At 53.6% G+C, this 15,949-nt stretch overlaps 1 protein-coding gene across 4 annotated transcripts in view; it reads right to left on the bottom strand.

Moving 5' to 3' along the window:
- HEG1 (heart development protein with EGF like domains 1) overlaps positions 1 to 10,912 on the bottom strand; it is an 80,190-nt gene extending 69,278 nt beyond the window's left edge. For all 4 annotated transcript variants that reach the window (XM_057738805.1, XM_057738807.1, XM_057738806.1 and 1 more), the window contains exon 1: positions 10,748 to 10,912. In XM_057738805.1, the coding sequence (XP_057594788.1) occupies positions 10,748 to 10,895 (148 nt within the window). In that variant the 5' untranslated portion in view covers positions 10,896 to 10,912. The remainder of the gene's footprint in view (positions 1 to 10,747) is intronic.
- Between the last annotated feature and the right edge of the window lie 5,037 nt (positions 10,913 to 15,949).

Raw genomic sequence — 15,949 nt, 5'->3', positions numbered from 1 at the left:
TTGGAAGGTGGCCTTGAGCCCTTTGCATTCAGCACTTGTCCCCTAGCCACGAGCCTAGAGGTGAAGGGGGTCTTGTCACCAATACAAGGGTCAGTACTCACAGGCACTGGTTTCAGGAGCATCACTGTGGCCAGTAAGTAGAGAGCTCTCCTGCCCAGGCACCTCGCAGTCTGCTCTGTGGGGGATTATGACACTATGTTCCCTGAGCAGGCACCTATTAACAGCCCATATGACAGATGAGACGCTGAAGGTGCAGAGAGGCTGAGTAACCTACCGAGGTCCCACCGCTGGCCAGGGGCACTGTTAGAGTCTGGACTGAGGCTGTCCAAGCCAGGACCTCTCCGGGCCTGTGACTGCAAAGCCAGGAGCACGCTCATCCACACCTGGCAAAAGGTGATACCAGGAAAGGTCTCGCCCCAGGGCAGGAACAAATGTCCCAGTGGCCCCAGAGGCTACAGAAGTGAAACTCATCCCCACGTTGAAGCTGCTTCCATCTCCTCCTACCACCCAGGGAAGGACAATGGAGTGGCTTTCAATATTAGCCTATCCTATGGTAATCACGAGTCACGACCTTGCCCAAAGAATAACATCCCACCAGATTACAACCAGGAGTCTCTCCTCCGTATTCTCACGACTCCCTCCTCCAACGTGAGCCTCTGTTCGGACGCCCAGAATGGTGCAGGGCCGGCTGGAGAGCTTGACCTTGGCCTCTGCCCTCTTCTCGTCACCCATCTTCCTCCCTGGTCTGCATCACCCAGCTTATCAAAGACACTGAGCAGAAACCTGTCAAACGTACCAAATCCATCTCCTTGCCTCCAGCAGCCCAGCTCCTTCCCAGCCCGGAGAGGCGGGGGCTGCTGTTCTTCAGGGTCTCCAGTGAGTTCAGAGCCTCCTCTCCAGCACCCGCCCCCCGCCCCCAGCAGCCCAGGAACTGGAACAGAGAGCCTTGCCTGCCGCCTGCACCATCTGACCTCAGGCTTTCCTCAAACACTCTTACGTGACAGAAGGATACCATGAAGTTCAAGTACCCCGAACCACAATACAGCTCAAAAGGAATCTGTCCATTCTCAACAGCCTCTGTAGACCTGCCAGCCCCTCGAGACCTCTCACAACAGGAGCCCTAGACCACGTGGCGGCGTGAGGGCTGCTGCAGTGGCACCAGGGCAGTGGGCGGCCACAGGCTGGGCAGATGCTCCCGAGGCCGGGGCCTGAGCTGCGCAGCGGGGAGCGAGCACGCATGAAATCTCCTGCTTCCTCCCAACGCGCTGCAGGTCTAGTGGGTTCACAGGTGCACACGTGAGCCACTGCGGGGCCCTTCCCTGTCCCTCGCACAGGCTCCTAAAGCTCCTGGACCCAAGCTACGGAGCCTGGCGTTGAATCTCCTCACATATTACACCAGCATCAGGGAAGTCAGGAGGTATTCACAAGGTAAAGATGGGCCCTCTCAGAAAAGGAGATTTTAGCATGGGATGGCCATCATTTCATAAAAATGCGGAGGCCTGGGGGGAAAACAATGCTGCCAAAGTCACGCAGTCACTAAGTGGCAGGGCCAAAACGTGACCCCGGACCTTTTGGAGCAGCGTGCGCCTCTAGCCACTCCAGTTGCCGGAGCACCTTCCTACTCCCAGCTACAGCGCTGTCACTGTGATGGCTGTGGAACAGCTTTATCGGCTTCTAGAACCTTTCCAGGAATACCTACGTCCACGAGCCGCAGCCATCACATCGCTCGCTGGAAGCATCTGGATGTGTCAGATAACCTCCCAATCTAAGGTGACCTCACATCTTGCATTGCACTCTGAACAAAGAAACCAAAAGTTTCTGAGTACAAAGTGAAATTTACTGACTCTGGCTGGAAATCAACCAGGGTAGACGAGGCCAGAGTGAAAAGCCCTAAAAAGAAATGGAGAGTCTTCTTTTTCCTCCTTATTTTGGAAATAAGCCTGTCATTTAATGAATAAAGATGGACCTTTTAAGATCCTCTCTAATCCTGAGAATGTAGGATTCTCTGAATGTAAAGAGAATTCTCAGTGTTCTTATAGACCCCAAACAAAACTGTAATGTTACCCAGTATGCCGCAATTTAAGGGCTCCGTTCTTGCCAAAGAAATGACTCTAATTCAGAAAGATGCAAGGTCCCTGTGGCATTCTCTTGCCCCATCCCAAATTCTGTATTCTAGTTCTTTCTAAAATACTGTATTTCCCTTCTGCCTGGTCAACTTGCCAAAGCACTGTGCTAAAGCGGCCTCCCTGCCCAGGTGTCGTTTCGCTGGACACACCATGGTGAAGAGCTTGCCAGCCGGCTCTGGAGGAACCCAGCTCCCTCAGCAGCACCCACCAAACTTCCTGCTTGTCAGACGCCCTGCACAGTCAGTCACCCATGGAAACATCTTCTCCTCAACTTGCTGGTAAAAGTGTAATTTGGTACAATTCTAAGAGACAATTTGGTAGTACTGCCAAGAATCTTATAATTGTTGACATCTAAGAACTAACATTAAGCGAATAATCAGAAATAAATATAAAAATCTTTGCACAAAGATATTTACCACAGCATTATTTATGACAATGAAAAACTGAAAACAGTCTATATATCCAATAAAAAAAATAGCTAGAAAAAAGTTACAGTATAGTGGACAATGTCTGCTCTGGATACTCAAACTCACACGGCTATACACATGGAGAGATACGTAGACAGATGGGTACTTAGAGAGATAGATAAATAGATTTGGTCAGATAACTTTATATCCCCTGTAAATGAGAAATAATAACAATTGCTAGTATTTTGATATACTTCTAGTAGTTGGAATAGAGGTGATAATTTGTTGCTTTTACTTCTCTATAACTTCCAAATGTTATGATAAACATATAAAACTCTTATGATCAGAAAAAAAAAAAAAAAAACATTTAAAAAGGAAAGATGACCATGCAGCTTGGAAGTACCAAATGCTAGCACTTAATCCTGAGCCTACGTAAAAAATATCACCTCACGGCCTCACCGTCAACGGACGGCTAGCCAGGCGTCTGGGCCAAGGGTCCCTGGTCTGGCAGAGGAAACAGTCGTCAGGGAGGAGGGGCGCCCGCCCGATGCGGGAGACACACGCTCACCCTTTGACCGCTCCTGGGCCAACAGCGAGCAAAGGCGAACACTCCCGACACGGGCCTCCGCGTCCTTGTCTCCAGAGACCCCTCCACAGCAGCACCCCAGCCGGAGACCCCGACCCTCCCCACTGGCAGGCCCCCTGCCCTCTCCCTCCCCTGGAGAAGAAGACTGTCCAGCCTACTCTCCCGCAGCACGGGAGGGAAAGCAGGAGGGGGTGTCGGCTCGTCCACCCTGTGTGTCTGCTGGTCCAGGAGCGTGAGGACAGCTCCGTCACAGAGACCGTACTGCAAGCACGCGTCCCTCTTCCCGCTCTCACATCTGGAGCAATCATTTATTCCACAAATCCATGAGTGCTTTCCACCTGCCTTCCTGGCTTCCTACAGTCTATTCTCCACATCGCTCCCTTGCGTAACACCCCTCCTGGCGCCTGGAAGACAGTCTGCCCTCCTCACGGCCTTCTCATGGCCCCACGTGACCCGGCCACCGGGCCGTCCTCCTCCCCATTCTGAAACCTGCAAGCTCATTCTGGCCTCGGGGCATTTGCACTGGCTGCGCCGTCTACCAGCAAGGCTGGTTCCACTACAGCCCAGGGATACCTTGTGCCTCGTCTCCAGGACAGGAACGAGCTGGGCACGTAGAAACAATGGTCTGGTGGGTTAGGATGGGGAGTGGAGCATGAAGAGGCTGGAGAGCTGGCAGGGTCAGACCTGCGGACCTTGTGCTCCACCAAGGGGTCTGGATCTTATCTCAGCACGACGGCAAAGCTTCCAGAGGGTGTTCAGCCTGAGAGTGAAACAACCTAAATTACATTTTAAGAAGATCACTCTGGGGCTTCCTGGTGGCGCAGCGGTTAAGAATCGCCTGCCAATGCAGAGGACACAGGTTCCAGCCCTGGTCCGGGAAGATCCCACAGGCCACGGAGCAACTAAGCCCGTGCACCACAACTACTGAGCCTGTGCTCTAGAGCCTGTGAGCCACAACTACTGAGCCCGAGTGCCACAACGACTGAAGCCCACGCGCCTAGAGCCCGTGCTCGGCAACAAGAGAAGCCACGGCAATGAGAAGCCCGCGCACGGCAACAAAGAGTAGCCCCCCTCACCGCGACTAGAGAGAGCCCATGCACAGCAAAGAAGACCCAACACAGCCAATAAATAAATTAATTGATTAAAAAGAATAAGAAGATCACTGTGGCTCCTGTGAACATGGAGCAGAGGGAGAGCATGAGTGGACGCAGGGAGGACACAAAGCAGCAGCAGAGGGCAGATTCGGGACACATTCCGGAAACAGAAGCAACTGCAGCAGCCACACACACACACACACACACACACACACTCTCACACACACACACACACACACACACACACACACTCACACACACACACTCACACACACACTCACACACACACTCACACACACACAGAGGTAGAGGGTGGGGACAGAGGACAGAGGGTGGCCTTTAGACTTCTCCTTCAAGTACCCAGGCGGACGGTGTTGCCAGCTCCTGACACGGGAGGAGCTGGGGGCCGACAGCGGGTGTAGGGCGCTCATCGAGGGCTCCAGGTCTCTGACTTTCCTCTCTCACATCCCTGTTGAACGTTGCCCAGGGAGGCCAACACCTGCCGTCTTCCACACGGGCAACAGGCTTCTTCCTGCTCTCCTAAAGCCTCCCCCAAATTCTCAGGACGAAAGCCAGTGGCCTTCCCTCAGTCCTCACTCTTCCCATCCGCCTCTCCCTTCAACTGGGACGGTGCGCGGACGGGACCAGGCCCAGCAGATGCACGTGAGCTCACCTGTTCCGTCACAGGGCGACGCCGTCCGTGTGCACACTGTCCACCAACTCCAGTCCCGCCCAGCGCGGCAGCCCCCAAGCTGCCTGGCCCTCAGGGCGCCCCCCGGCCGGCCTGGCCCCGTGCCTGGCGCTGCTTCCTCCTCCCCGTCGACGCTGGGTGTTCTCCCCCGGGTCAGAGCGGGCTCCCTCTTCTCCCGCGGCGTCCGCTGCTGCCGGGGCTCCCGCCCCGGGGCTGAGTCAGCACTGACCTCACCCGACTTCAACGTGGCCTCCTCCACTGTCCGCAGGAGGCTGCGCTGGGACAGGCTGCCGTCTGTACAGCGAAGGCACCTCAGCAGATGCAAACCAGCTCCTCTCTGTCCAGGTCACCAAGTCCCCCTGCCTGGGCCCTCACATCGCTCCCTTTCGGCTTCCGCTCCCCCCATCCCAGTCCTGCTCTGTTTTCAGCCTTTTCCTCCCAGCATATGGATATACTGCCCACCAGCAGTCCCACAGCTCTGAAATTCCTGCTGGGCTGTAGTAAGGGCAGGTCTGAACGTGACTCATCCCTGAGGCCCCAACACCAAGCGCAAGTGAACTCCGAACAAGAAAACGACACTGCTCCTTTCTCACGAGCCCTCAGGGGCTCCTCAGTGTGGATGAGACAAACACGGAGGCCTCCCCAGTCTGACCCAATCCTCCTTCCTAGTCCTGTCTTCAGTGACTCCAGTTATGCTGGAGCCTAACTCGTCTCCCCAAGTCCTCTCCCCCCACCTTCCTGGTTGTTAACCTGCATTCAATAAATTTTGCGCCTTTCAATATTTGGGATTTTGCTCTGTCAATGCCCTCCCTGCCTCTCTGTCGATCCACATGCAGGCAACCCTTTCCTCCTCCCGGCCGCCCCCCCACCTCGGCATGCTGCAGCCCATCCTCAGCCACACCATTCCGCGGGCCAGCATGGCCTTCTCGGGCCACTTCAGCAATGAGTCACTCATGCACCATCATTTCACTCTTCAGACATTTGGTGTCTGTGCTCCAACAAGACAGCGTGCTCCCTGAGGACACAGTAGACCTGCACCGCCCTCCCTACCACCGGGCACGGCTCCTCACACAGAGAGAGGGCTCTGAACATATTTTCTGATTTATAGATTAAACATGACGCAGACTGAGTCATGTACCACACTCCAACAAAAGAAGAGGGAGAAGACAGGACAGAAACATCTTTGTTTCTTTCTACACGAGATTCACGATGAGTCGGTAGAAGAGGGCACAGAAGTTAAAAAGAAAACAATTTCACCGCCTCTGAAGAGGGTACCATTTGACGTCTCCTCCTAATGAACAGGAATTCCTAACACTGCCTCAGACTCTCAGCCCTGTTCCCAGGAGAGCCCATTAAGAATGTCGCCAATTCATTTCAGTTTGGTTGCTCATGAATGTAACTGCCTCTGGCATTGATAACCTATGGATTGGCATATAAACAGGACGTAATTCACAATCTCTATACACAACACCATCTTATGCATGTAGAAAGAATCGTCCCGTCTTCTTTTACTAGATCTCTACTCTGCGGTTGTCCCCATTGCCACTGCCATCTCCTCATCCCATCTCTAATCTCAGTCCTAGTCCCTACCCTCTAAAACAGGGCAAGAGCAAGGGACCAAGGAAGAGCGGAAGGAGAACAGTGTGCTGGACAGGACCTCAGAGATCTAGACAACCTCACCCCATGCTACCCACGAGGACACTGAGGCTGCATGGTACTTATGGAAAGAGCAAACGGATTGGGTCAAATCGATTTAAATTCTTCCTCCTCCGTTTACCATCTGATCTAACATCACTAAGCTTCCGTTTCCATGACTATAAAAGGGCAACACTGTCCCTCACAGGGTTGTTTTGAGGGTTAAATGGGATGAGGAATGAGAAAGTTCCAACCACACAGGTGCTCAAAGGCTAGACGTCAACGAGGGAGCAAAACTGACCTCCTTCCCTGTTGCTTCCTCTCCCAGGATTCTTGAGAGGGTGGGGGGCACTTATTGCAGCTGAAACCTCCCATTCACACAAAAGAGGGTGGGGGCAGAGGGCAGCCACTGAAGGAGGCACTGAAGGCTCAGGAACCGCCACTGCCACCTGTGCTTTGCTTTCTTTCTGAGCAGCTCTGAGACAACACGCCGATTCTGAGAGCGCCGTTTTCAGCCAGCTGGGCAGGGCTGGTGGAAGCCCGAGGGGATCACTGGGAGGGCAGAGGCTCCTTCCCCAGCTCTCCAGGTCTAGAGGCGCAGTAATGGCCTGGCTGGGCAGCAAACGCCTTTTACTCTCACCCTACCCACACCATTCAGTTCTTGGGCAGGAAATAGCTGTTCAGCGTTTGCAGGCATGCAGTTAAAAGGATGTGGCTTTTAAACACACACGGGCCAGGGTGAGTCCCTTTCCCCACATCCCTCCTTCCATTTGGGGCATCCTCCATCAAAGCAAGAGGGCTTCTCAGGAATCCCCACCATCACCACCACAGCCAGCCTCAGCCAGAACATTCCTGGAGGAGATCCCTTCTCTCTTCCCTGGGGGCTGCCTCCTGCCCAGCCCAGGTCTTCACGGCATTGGGTAAGGGCTCCCCCCCAGCTAAAGCTAAATCACAAGTTGGCCCACAAAGTTACAGCAGTGCAGGGGACAGCTGTGTAACAGCCCAGATGGGGCCGGGCTCACAGTGCTTCCTTTACTCTGGGGAGCTGCATTTTTCTAAGATTATGATTTCTTGGGCTGGCTGCTCAGCTCCTCTGCGTCATTTCCCCTTTGGGTGGGAAAGCTCTTTCCTTCTGCATTGATTTTCATTATGACTTAACCTCCTTCCCCACCCCCCGCCCCCAACACTCACTTGCGGATCTCACGATTGCAAAAGTCAAAGTGTATAAACTTAAGCCCTCAGCTTAGAACTGTGGCTCGGAAACCCCGAGCTGTCAAAAAAATAAAAAACCCAGCAAGAGAAAGGAAACCTCAAGGACTTGGCATCCTCTCTATCTCCACTGGCTGAAACACCAGCAACAAGTTTAGCTTAACAGCCCGCAGGTGACAGGTGGGCGCAAAAGCTTAACAAAGGCCACACAAATGGGAACGGGGGGGGGGGGGGGGGGGGGGCAGTGCTGCCGTCCAGGGACTTGCGGTATAAGGCAGGCAAACAACTCACAGACAGAATGCAAGCACGGTTACTCAACAGTGAGAACCCTGAGCTCTGCCAAGATGCGAGGGGCTAGAAATGGCCGCAGGGAAGAAAAGGACATCTCTGTGGAAGCCCAGGCCATGAGGACCAGGCGCTGACCACCAGCACCCCCACAACAGAAGGGGATGCAGGCAGTTTCCCCAACAATCAAGCGAAACACCTTCTTTGTAAGACTCAGGCCTCATAACCAGCAGCAGCAAGCACCTCCCCAGACATAAAAGCGCTGGTGCAGAGCCTGGCTGGCCATCTGTCGGGGCGATGAGACGGCAGATATCCACGTGGGATGTTGTGTGGACCAGAGGGCCTCCGGAGGCCCTTGCAGGGTTGAAACTTGGCCGCCTTGGGAAATAACTGATTGTACCCTGTGATATGTGGGGGCCGAACCAAACGGTCCAAGGAAATCTCAGAGGTTATTAGTAAACTTGGACTCACTGAAATCACTTGAGGCTGACTTTCTTGTTCATTGTTTCTTTTTCCAAGTGACATTGTCTGAGCCACCACCAGAAAATAAGCACGGGTCCTGCCTGAATCCTCAGCCATGTGAGTAGCTTCTAGAAGTTTTCAACAGGTAACCAATTTCCTCTCTTCTAATCTCACCTTCCTTACATCCCACCTGAGATCCAGCCTTAGCTCAGCTGAAATGCAGACACTCCTTGGGTGGTCATTGTGGGGAGAAGGGTGGGGGGACCAGGGGAGACCCTCTTAGGTAAGAGAAGGTTTGGGCAACCCCAGCACCTGCCTACCTGCTGTCTGGGACTCTCATGTGCATTCCTCCAGAGCCTCACGTACCTGGTAGCTCCACTGCTCTCACCTCCCCAGATGAATCTTTGCAACTGGGAAGGCTGCAAAGCCAAGACTAGCAGAGTCACCTGCCACACCTGTGAGGAAGTGTGGATCACACATGGCAGCAGCAGGGGCAGGGGCCCCTGACCAGCAAGGGAGATCACCCCCAACTCTTACCCGCTGAGTCCGCTAAGCCAGCTGCCTCCACGGTCCCTCTCCCTGTACCTAGCTCTCTGCGATGTGTGGGGACTCTCGGCCACAAGAGAAGGGAGGGGATTCCCGTACCAGCAGCATCCAGCCAGGTCCCCCACAAATCAGCATCCCTCCCACCCATCCATGAACAAGATCAGGCCCTACAGCTAAGAAAGCCTGACCTCCAGCCAGAAAAACTGCTTCTAGTTTCTGAGATGGCCTCGCTCCCCTGCAGTCCACTTTCCATTTAGAAGACTCAAATATTTCTGCACAGGAATTTTTGGTTACTTTTCTAGTGTGAGAAAGCCAGGGAATGTTGTCTTTTATGTTTTTGATTCCTTCCTGTGGAACTGAAAACAATGCATGCTGTAAGTCACCTAGAGTTGGAGGCATGGTGAGTGCGTCTCTCGTAGGTCTTTGGAAACTTCTTTCTCCTCTCTCTTCCCTTACAGTTCCTCGGTTTCTCAACCTTGTGCCAGCGATGGAATAGTTCACAAGGACAAGGTATGTGCAATGATGGGGTTACTACTGAATGTGGAATTCAGTTTTTACTGGAGCATCTGATTTTTTTAAAAAGCTTTTTTCTTATTTAATTAGAGGAAGCATCGCTAGGTGCAATGAAGCAAGCTAATTTCCACTCCAGAAAGTTTGTGTGACATGAGAGACTTAAGTGAAGTATCCATTAGGAAGATGAAATCTTCTCAGCCTTCACGTAAACTCCAAGACAATACCTAGGGTTGCAGGCGACCTGGCTTCTCCAGATAACCCCGGAGAACGTGTGCCTTATGTCACTCACAGGAAGGCAGTGGCTTAACACCACCGCACTGCTGGCTTTGCTCAAAGCACTTTCCACTTATTTTTACTTTCATTTTGTCACATCATCACCAGGAGGTTGGGAAGAGCAGGGATCATTACTTCCATTTCACAGATGGAGAGACTGAGACCAAAAGAGGTGACATCCCCAAGGTCACAATGGTATTATGGCTGGAATTCCACTCGGTCCTTGGCATTTCTTCCAGACCCAAAGAAGGAACTGGATAAAAAGTTCTGGAGGAGAGAGGGCAGGTCCCTCTGAGCGGACAGGCGCTGGCCGTCTAGAGTAAGCAGCAGCCCATCGGGGAAGGAAGACGGAGCAAAGGCTGGGGGCGGCCCTGGGTCAGCCTCTACCCTCGGAACCCCCCACCTCCACGCCGCTCCTGGGGTCTCTGCTTTACAGAGAGCCGGCAGAGCGTTTGCTTTCCAACTACATCCTTTGTCCTTTACAAATGTCCTCAGGGCTAGCACCCTTAAAAAAAAAATCAGTTATTTAAATTTGAAAGTCAGGCTCTGCACCAGAAGAGCCTGGTATCCCAGAAGATACCTATTTCTGTATCTCTAGGAAAAGAACAGAACCGGGGAATGGGCCGGCGGACGGTATCACCTCCGAAGTGGGAGAGGTGCTTCGTAAAGGTCTGGATTAGAAAATAATAATAATAATAAGGTAGGTGTCTGTGGGGCGGGGGGCTCACCACGGGCGATAAGTTTCCTTGCAAGGGGCTGGGGGCCCACAGGGCGGTCGCGGCGGGGACGCGCCCTCCCGGCCCGCCGCCCGCCCCCCGGCCCAGCCGCAGGGTCCCGGCGCGCGGGGAAGCCGAGCCGCCGGGCTGGAGCGGCGCCGGGCCCGGGGCGGGGGTGCGGCGCCGGCCGCGGCTCTCACTCACCCGCGCTCGCGGCGCCCGGCGCGGGGACCGTCTGGCGGAGGCCGGCGGGCGGCGGGCCCCGCGTCCCGGGGGCGGCCGGCGGCGGCAGCAGCAGCAGCAGCAGCAGCGGCGGCAGCAGCGGCAGGAGCGGCGGCGGCGGCGAGGCCATGGTGCAGGCGGCCGCCCGCGCTCACATGCCCGGCGCGCGGGGCGGGCGCGGGGCGGCCGCGGGGGCCAGGGAGGCGGCGGCGGCTGCCGCGCGGGGCCGGGGAAGGGCGCGAAGTGCGCCTGGGAGCGCGGTCCCCGCCTCAAAAGTTGTGGGGAGCCGCGGGCGGGCGGGCGGGCGGGCGGGCGGGGGCGGCCCCGGCGCCGCTCCAGGCGGATTCGCCGGGCGGGTCCTCCGCGGGCTGACATCACCGGCCGGGCGCGCCGGGCAGGGCGGGCGGGGGCGGGCGGGGGTCCTCGGGGCCGGCCCCCTGGGGGCGCGCGCGCGCACACCACACACCACACACAGACACACACACAAAGACACACACACCACACACACACACCACACACTACACACACCACACCACACACACCACACAGACACACACACCACACACCACACAGACACACACACCACACACTACACACACCACACACACACCACACAGACACACACACACCACACACACCACACACACACACACACCACACAGACACACACACACAGACACACACACACACCACACAGACACACATCACACACACCACACAGACACACACCACACAGACACACACAGAGACACACACACCACACAGACACACACACAGCACACACTACACACACCACACACACCACACACCACACAGACACGCACACCACACACCACACACACCACACACACACCACACAGACACACACACTACACACACCACACACACACACACAGACACACACACCACACAGACACACCACACATACCACACAGACACACACACCACACAGACACACACCACACACCACACAGACACACACACCACACACTACACAGACACACACACCACACAGACACACACACACACCACACAGACACACACACCACACACCACACAGACACACACACACACACCACACACACCACACAGACACACACACAGACACACCACACAGACACACACACACACCACACAGACACACCACACACACCACACAGACACACACACACAGACACACACACACACCACACAGACACACACACACAGACACACACCACACACCACACAGACACACACCACACACACACACACCACACACACCACACAGACACACACACAGACACACACCACACACACCACACAGACACATACACACCACACCACACACACCACACACCACACAGACACCACACAGACACCACACAGACACACACACACAGACACACACACACACACCACAGACACACCACACACCACACAGACACACATACAGACACACCACACACACCACACAGACACACCACACAGACACACATACAGACACACCACACACACCACACACCACACAGACACACACACACCACACAGACACACACACACAGACACAGACACACCACACAGACACACAGACACACCACACAGACACACATACAGACACACCACACACACCACACAGACGCACACACACCACACACCACACACAGACACACACACCACACACCACACCACACACCACACAGACACACATACAGACACACCACACCACACACCACACAGACACACACACACAGACACACCACACACTACACAGACACACATGCAGACACACCACACAGACACACACACACACCACACAGACACACACCACACACACCACACAGACACACACCACACAGACACACACACCACACACACACACACACACCACACACACACACACACCACAGTCACACACACACAGACACACACCACACAGACACACACACACCACACACTACACACCACACCACACACACCACACACTACACAGACACACACCACACCACACACACCACACACTACACAGACACACACACAGACACACCACACAGACACACACACACCACACAGACACACACACATATACACACACTACACACAGAGACACACACACACACACACACCACACAGACACACACACCACACACAGACACACACACACACACACAGACACACACCACACAGACACACCACACAGACATACACACACACGCCACACACCACACAGACACACACACACACCACACAGACACACACACATATACACACACCACACACACACACCACACAGACACACACACATATACACACACCACACACAGAGACACACACACACACCACACAGACACACACACGGACACACACGCACACACCACGCCCCCCCCCCCACCCAGCATTGCCTTGCCATGTGTAGAAAATTTAGAAAACCCAAGTCTTCCAAATCAGGAACCAGAATTTTCCCAGTCCTTAAATGCACAGTCCCTGGGTGAAAAGCAGGTACTGGGTAAGGTGATTAGCACATTAGATCATTCAAAGTGCTTTGATACGCAAGAGCAGTGGAACCTGTGGCCCTACTCCCCACCCTTACTAATCTGACCCCCCCACCACCCGCCACCCCCTCTCCTCCCGGCCCCAGGGCTTGGGCTGTTTTGGGTTAGGGTTAGGGTTAGGGTTAGGGGCCAAGCCTAACACCTCAGCCTGCAGCCGACTACGGAGCCATCCTATCCCGTCCCTACGCCCTCTCAAGCCTGGATTCCATCCCCATCCCACCACTGCCTTTGGCTCACACCAGAGTTCTGCAGAAATGTCGCCTCCGGGACACCCAAACAGGCTGCAGGGAAAAGAAAACTGTGAATTCAGGCAGGGCTAGGGCAAACTTGGGAAAGGGCTGCAGGTTGCAAATTAAACAGAAGGATGCACGGAGGTCGCTGACTTTACATGGATAGCTTAAAGGGAGAGATTCAAAGATTTCATGTAAATAGACTTTCTTGGTAAATAAAGGATAAAATGTCTACATTTTTAGACTGTAAGCCTCTGCATCTCTAGGTGAAGAAAGAAGGGCTCAAAATGAGAGAATAACTTGCTCAAGATTCTGAAGCTAGACCCAAAGACTAAGGGATTTATCTGTGAATGACCACGTGGCATCATTAATTCTGGTCCCACAATTCTGAATTTGCAATAATCCAGATAATATCTCAACTGAAATGAATACTGGAGCTCCTAGCAGATCCTGTCTGACCACCAGATGCTCGGGAAACTGTGAGTGTGGACTTCCCTCTCAGGCCTGTCTCCACCCCATTTCTCTGCTCCTCTCAGTTGCTGTCTCTGAGCCCCGTGACCTCCCGCTCAGGGTAATGAGCAGATCATGGTGTCCAGGGCAGCTGCAGATGGACCCAGGCCCACTCTCTGGTGACTCAGTCCAAGTGAGTCACTTGGCAAAAAACATAAAGGATGCTCTGTATATACAAGCTCACCTTGAAATTAAATTATGGAGTGAGGAGTAACGATTTGGTTTTATTTTGTTTTGTTTTTAAAGAACCACAAAACAAATCCAACTTTCCAGGGCTCTCACATGGAATTTCCAGGTCTTTCCAAGAAAGTACCATACAGTGACACCCCTGTAAGAAACCTGAATTGTGCTCATGGCCCCAGTTCAACATCTTGGGACCCTGCTCTCATATGAACAAGGCAGGACTGCCCAGCTGCCCAGAGGCAGCCAGACAAACCCCAGTAAGCCAAGACACTGGGTTCAGAGGCTCTGGTCACTGCCGCTCCCTCCCTTCCTCAGAGAACATTTCACATAGCTGGGGTTGCCCAGTTGGGCAAGCAGTAACATTTAAAGATTTAACGACCCTTACAGGCTTCTGGTGTGGATTCAGAGATGTTTTCGCTACCACGGCCCAGGGAGCAAACATGCACCTGTCACACATGCCTCCCCTTTAGGCACAGATTCACCTCTCTGATCTTTCTCTGCCTTCTAAGAGAAGGACCTATTTCAGGTCAGCTGGGTTAAGGCTTAACCTGTGGATGAGGGGTGGGGTGAGGGGAACACAGGAGAACCTGGAAAGATTGATCACAGTGAACATGGACCCCAGCATATTTTCATCTCCTCCAAGGACAGAACAAGAGAAAACAGCAAGAGAGAGCTGCGGGCAGAAAGAACCCTGGAAAAAGTAGGGCCCTTACTTCCTGTCCTGACTTTATCACTATTTGTGTGATCAGGGCCTCAGCGTCCTCATCCGTAAAACAAAGATTGTCCTAGATGGTTTCTAAGGAATGCTACAGCTCTGCTGTTTTAGGGTTCAGTAAAGAACCTTCTGACAGTAGCAAGGAAGTGTAAAACAGGTGTCTAAGGAATTTGGAGTGTTTCCTTCCCAGGGATATAAAAATCCAGACAAGATTTTTGGTCATCTCAGATGGCTTAGAAGAGGCCCTGTCTGGAGCCAAGCGGATAAATCAGATGACATTCCCAGGTCCATTCCAGCCCTGGGAGTCTGCTGATCTAGAACTAAACAGGTAGGAAGCCAGCTCAGACCAAATTCCCAGGCTGAGTTAGGAGTCAGGCATTCCTAACCTCTCCAGAGGTGGGAGTGAGGCCACTCCGAAAGGGCTGACAGTGAAATCAGCAGTTAGCCCAGTATCTCCACTACCCAGTACTGTCTGCAGCCAGAGCTTTTTTAAAAGTAATTAATTAATTAGGTTGCACCCGGTCTTAGCTGCGGCACATGGGCTCCTTCGTTGCAGCTTGCCGGCCCCTTAGTTGTGGCATGTGAACTCTTAGTTGCAGCATTTTGCAGGGGCTTTCCTGTCTCCACCTGTAGGAGTTAGATTAGGTTTAGGCTAGCCTGCAGTAAAAAAAAAAAAAAAACAGGCTTCCCAAATGCGGCAGCTTTACATGGTAGATATTTTATCCTCCTTGTTCACTTAACAGCCTTAGGCACTGATGTTCAGGTCAGGGGGGTGGCTTTCTCCCATATAGTCTTTCAGGCCTCCACACTGTGGCAGCTCTGCCTTTGTCTAATGCATAGCTTCCAAAATTGCCCTTGGAATTGACACCCCGATCAGCCAGAGGTGGAGGTTTAGATGGGCCAAGCTCCACTTCCTCTTATGTCCCACTGGAGAGAATCGGTCACAGGGCTCACCAAATTGCAAAGGAGTCTGGGAAATACAGTCTAGCCATATAGGCTAGAAGAGGAGAAGGAA

Source organism: Hippopotamus amphibius, chromosome 6 (genome assembly GCF_030028045.1).
Source record: "Hippopotamus amphibius kiboko isolate mHipAmp2 chromosome 6, mHipAmp2.hap2, whole genome shotgun sequence".
Classification (NCBI taxonomy): domain Eukaryota; kingdom Metazoa; phylum Chordata; class Mammalia; order Artiodactyla; family Hippopotamidae; genus Hippopotamus; species Hippopotamus amphibius.
This window is presented reverse-complemented; position numbering and strand designations above follow the sequence as displayed.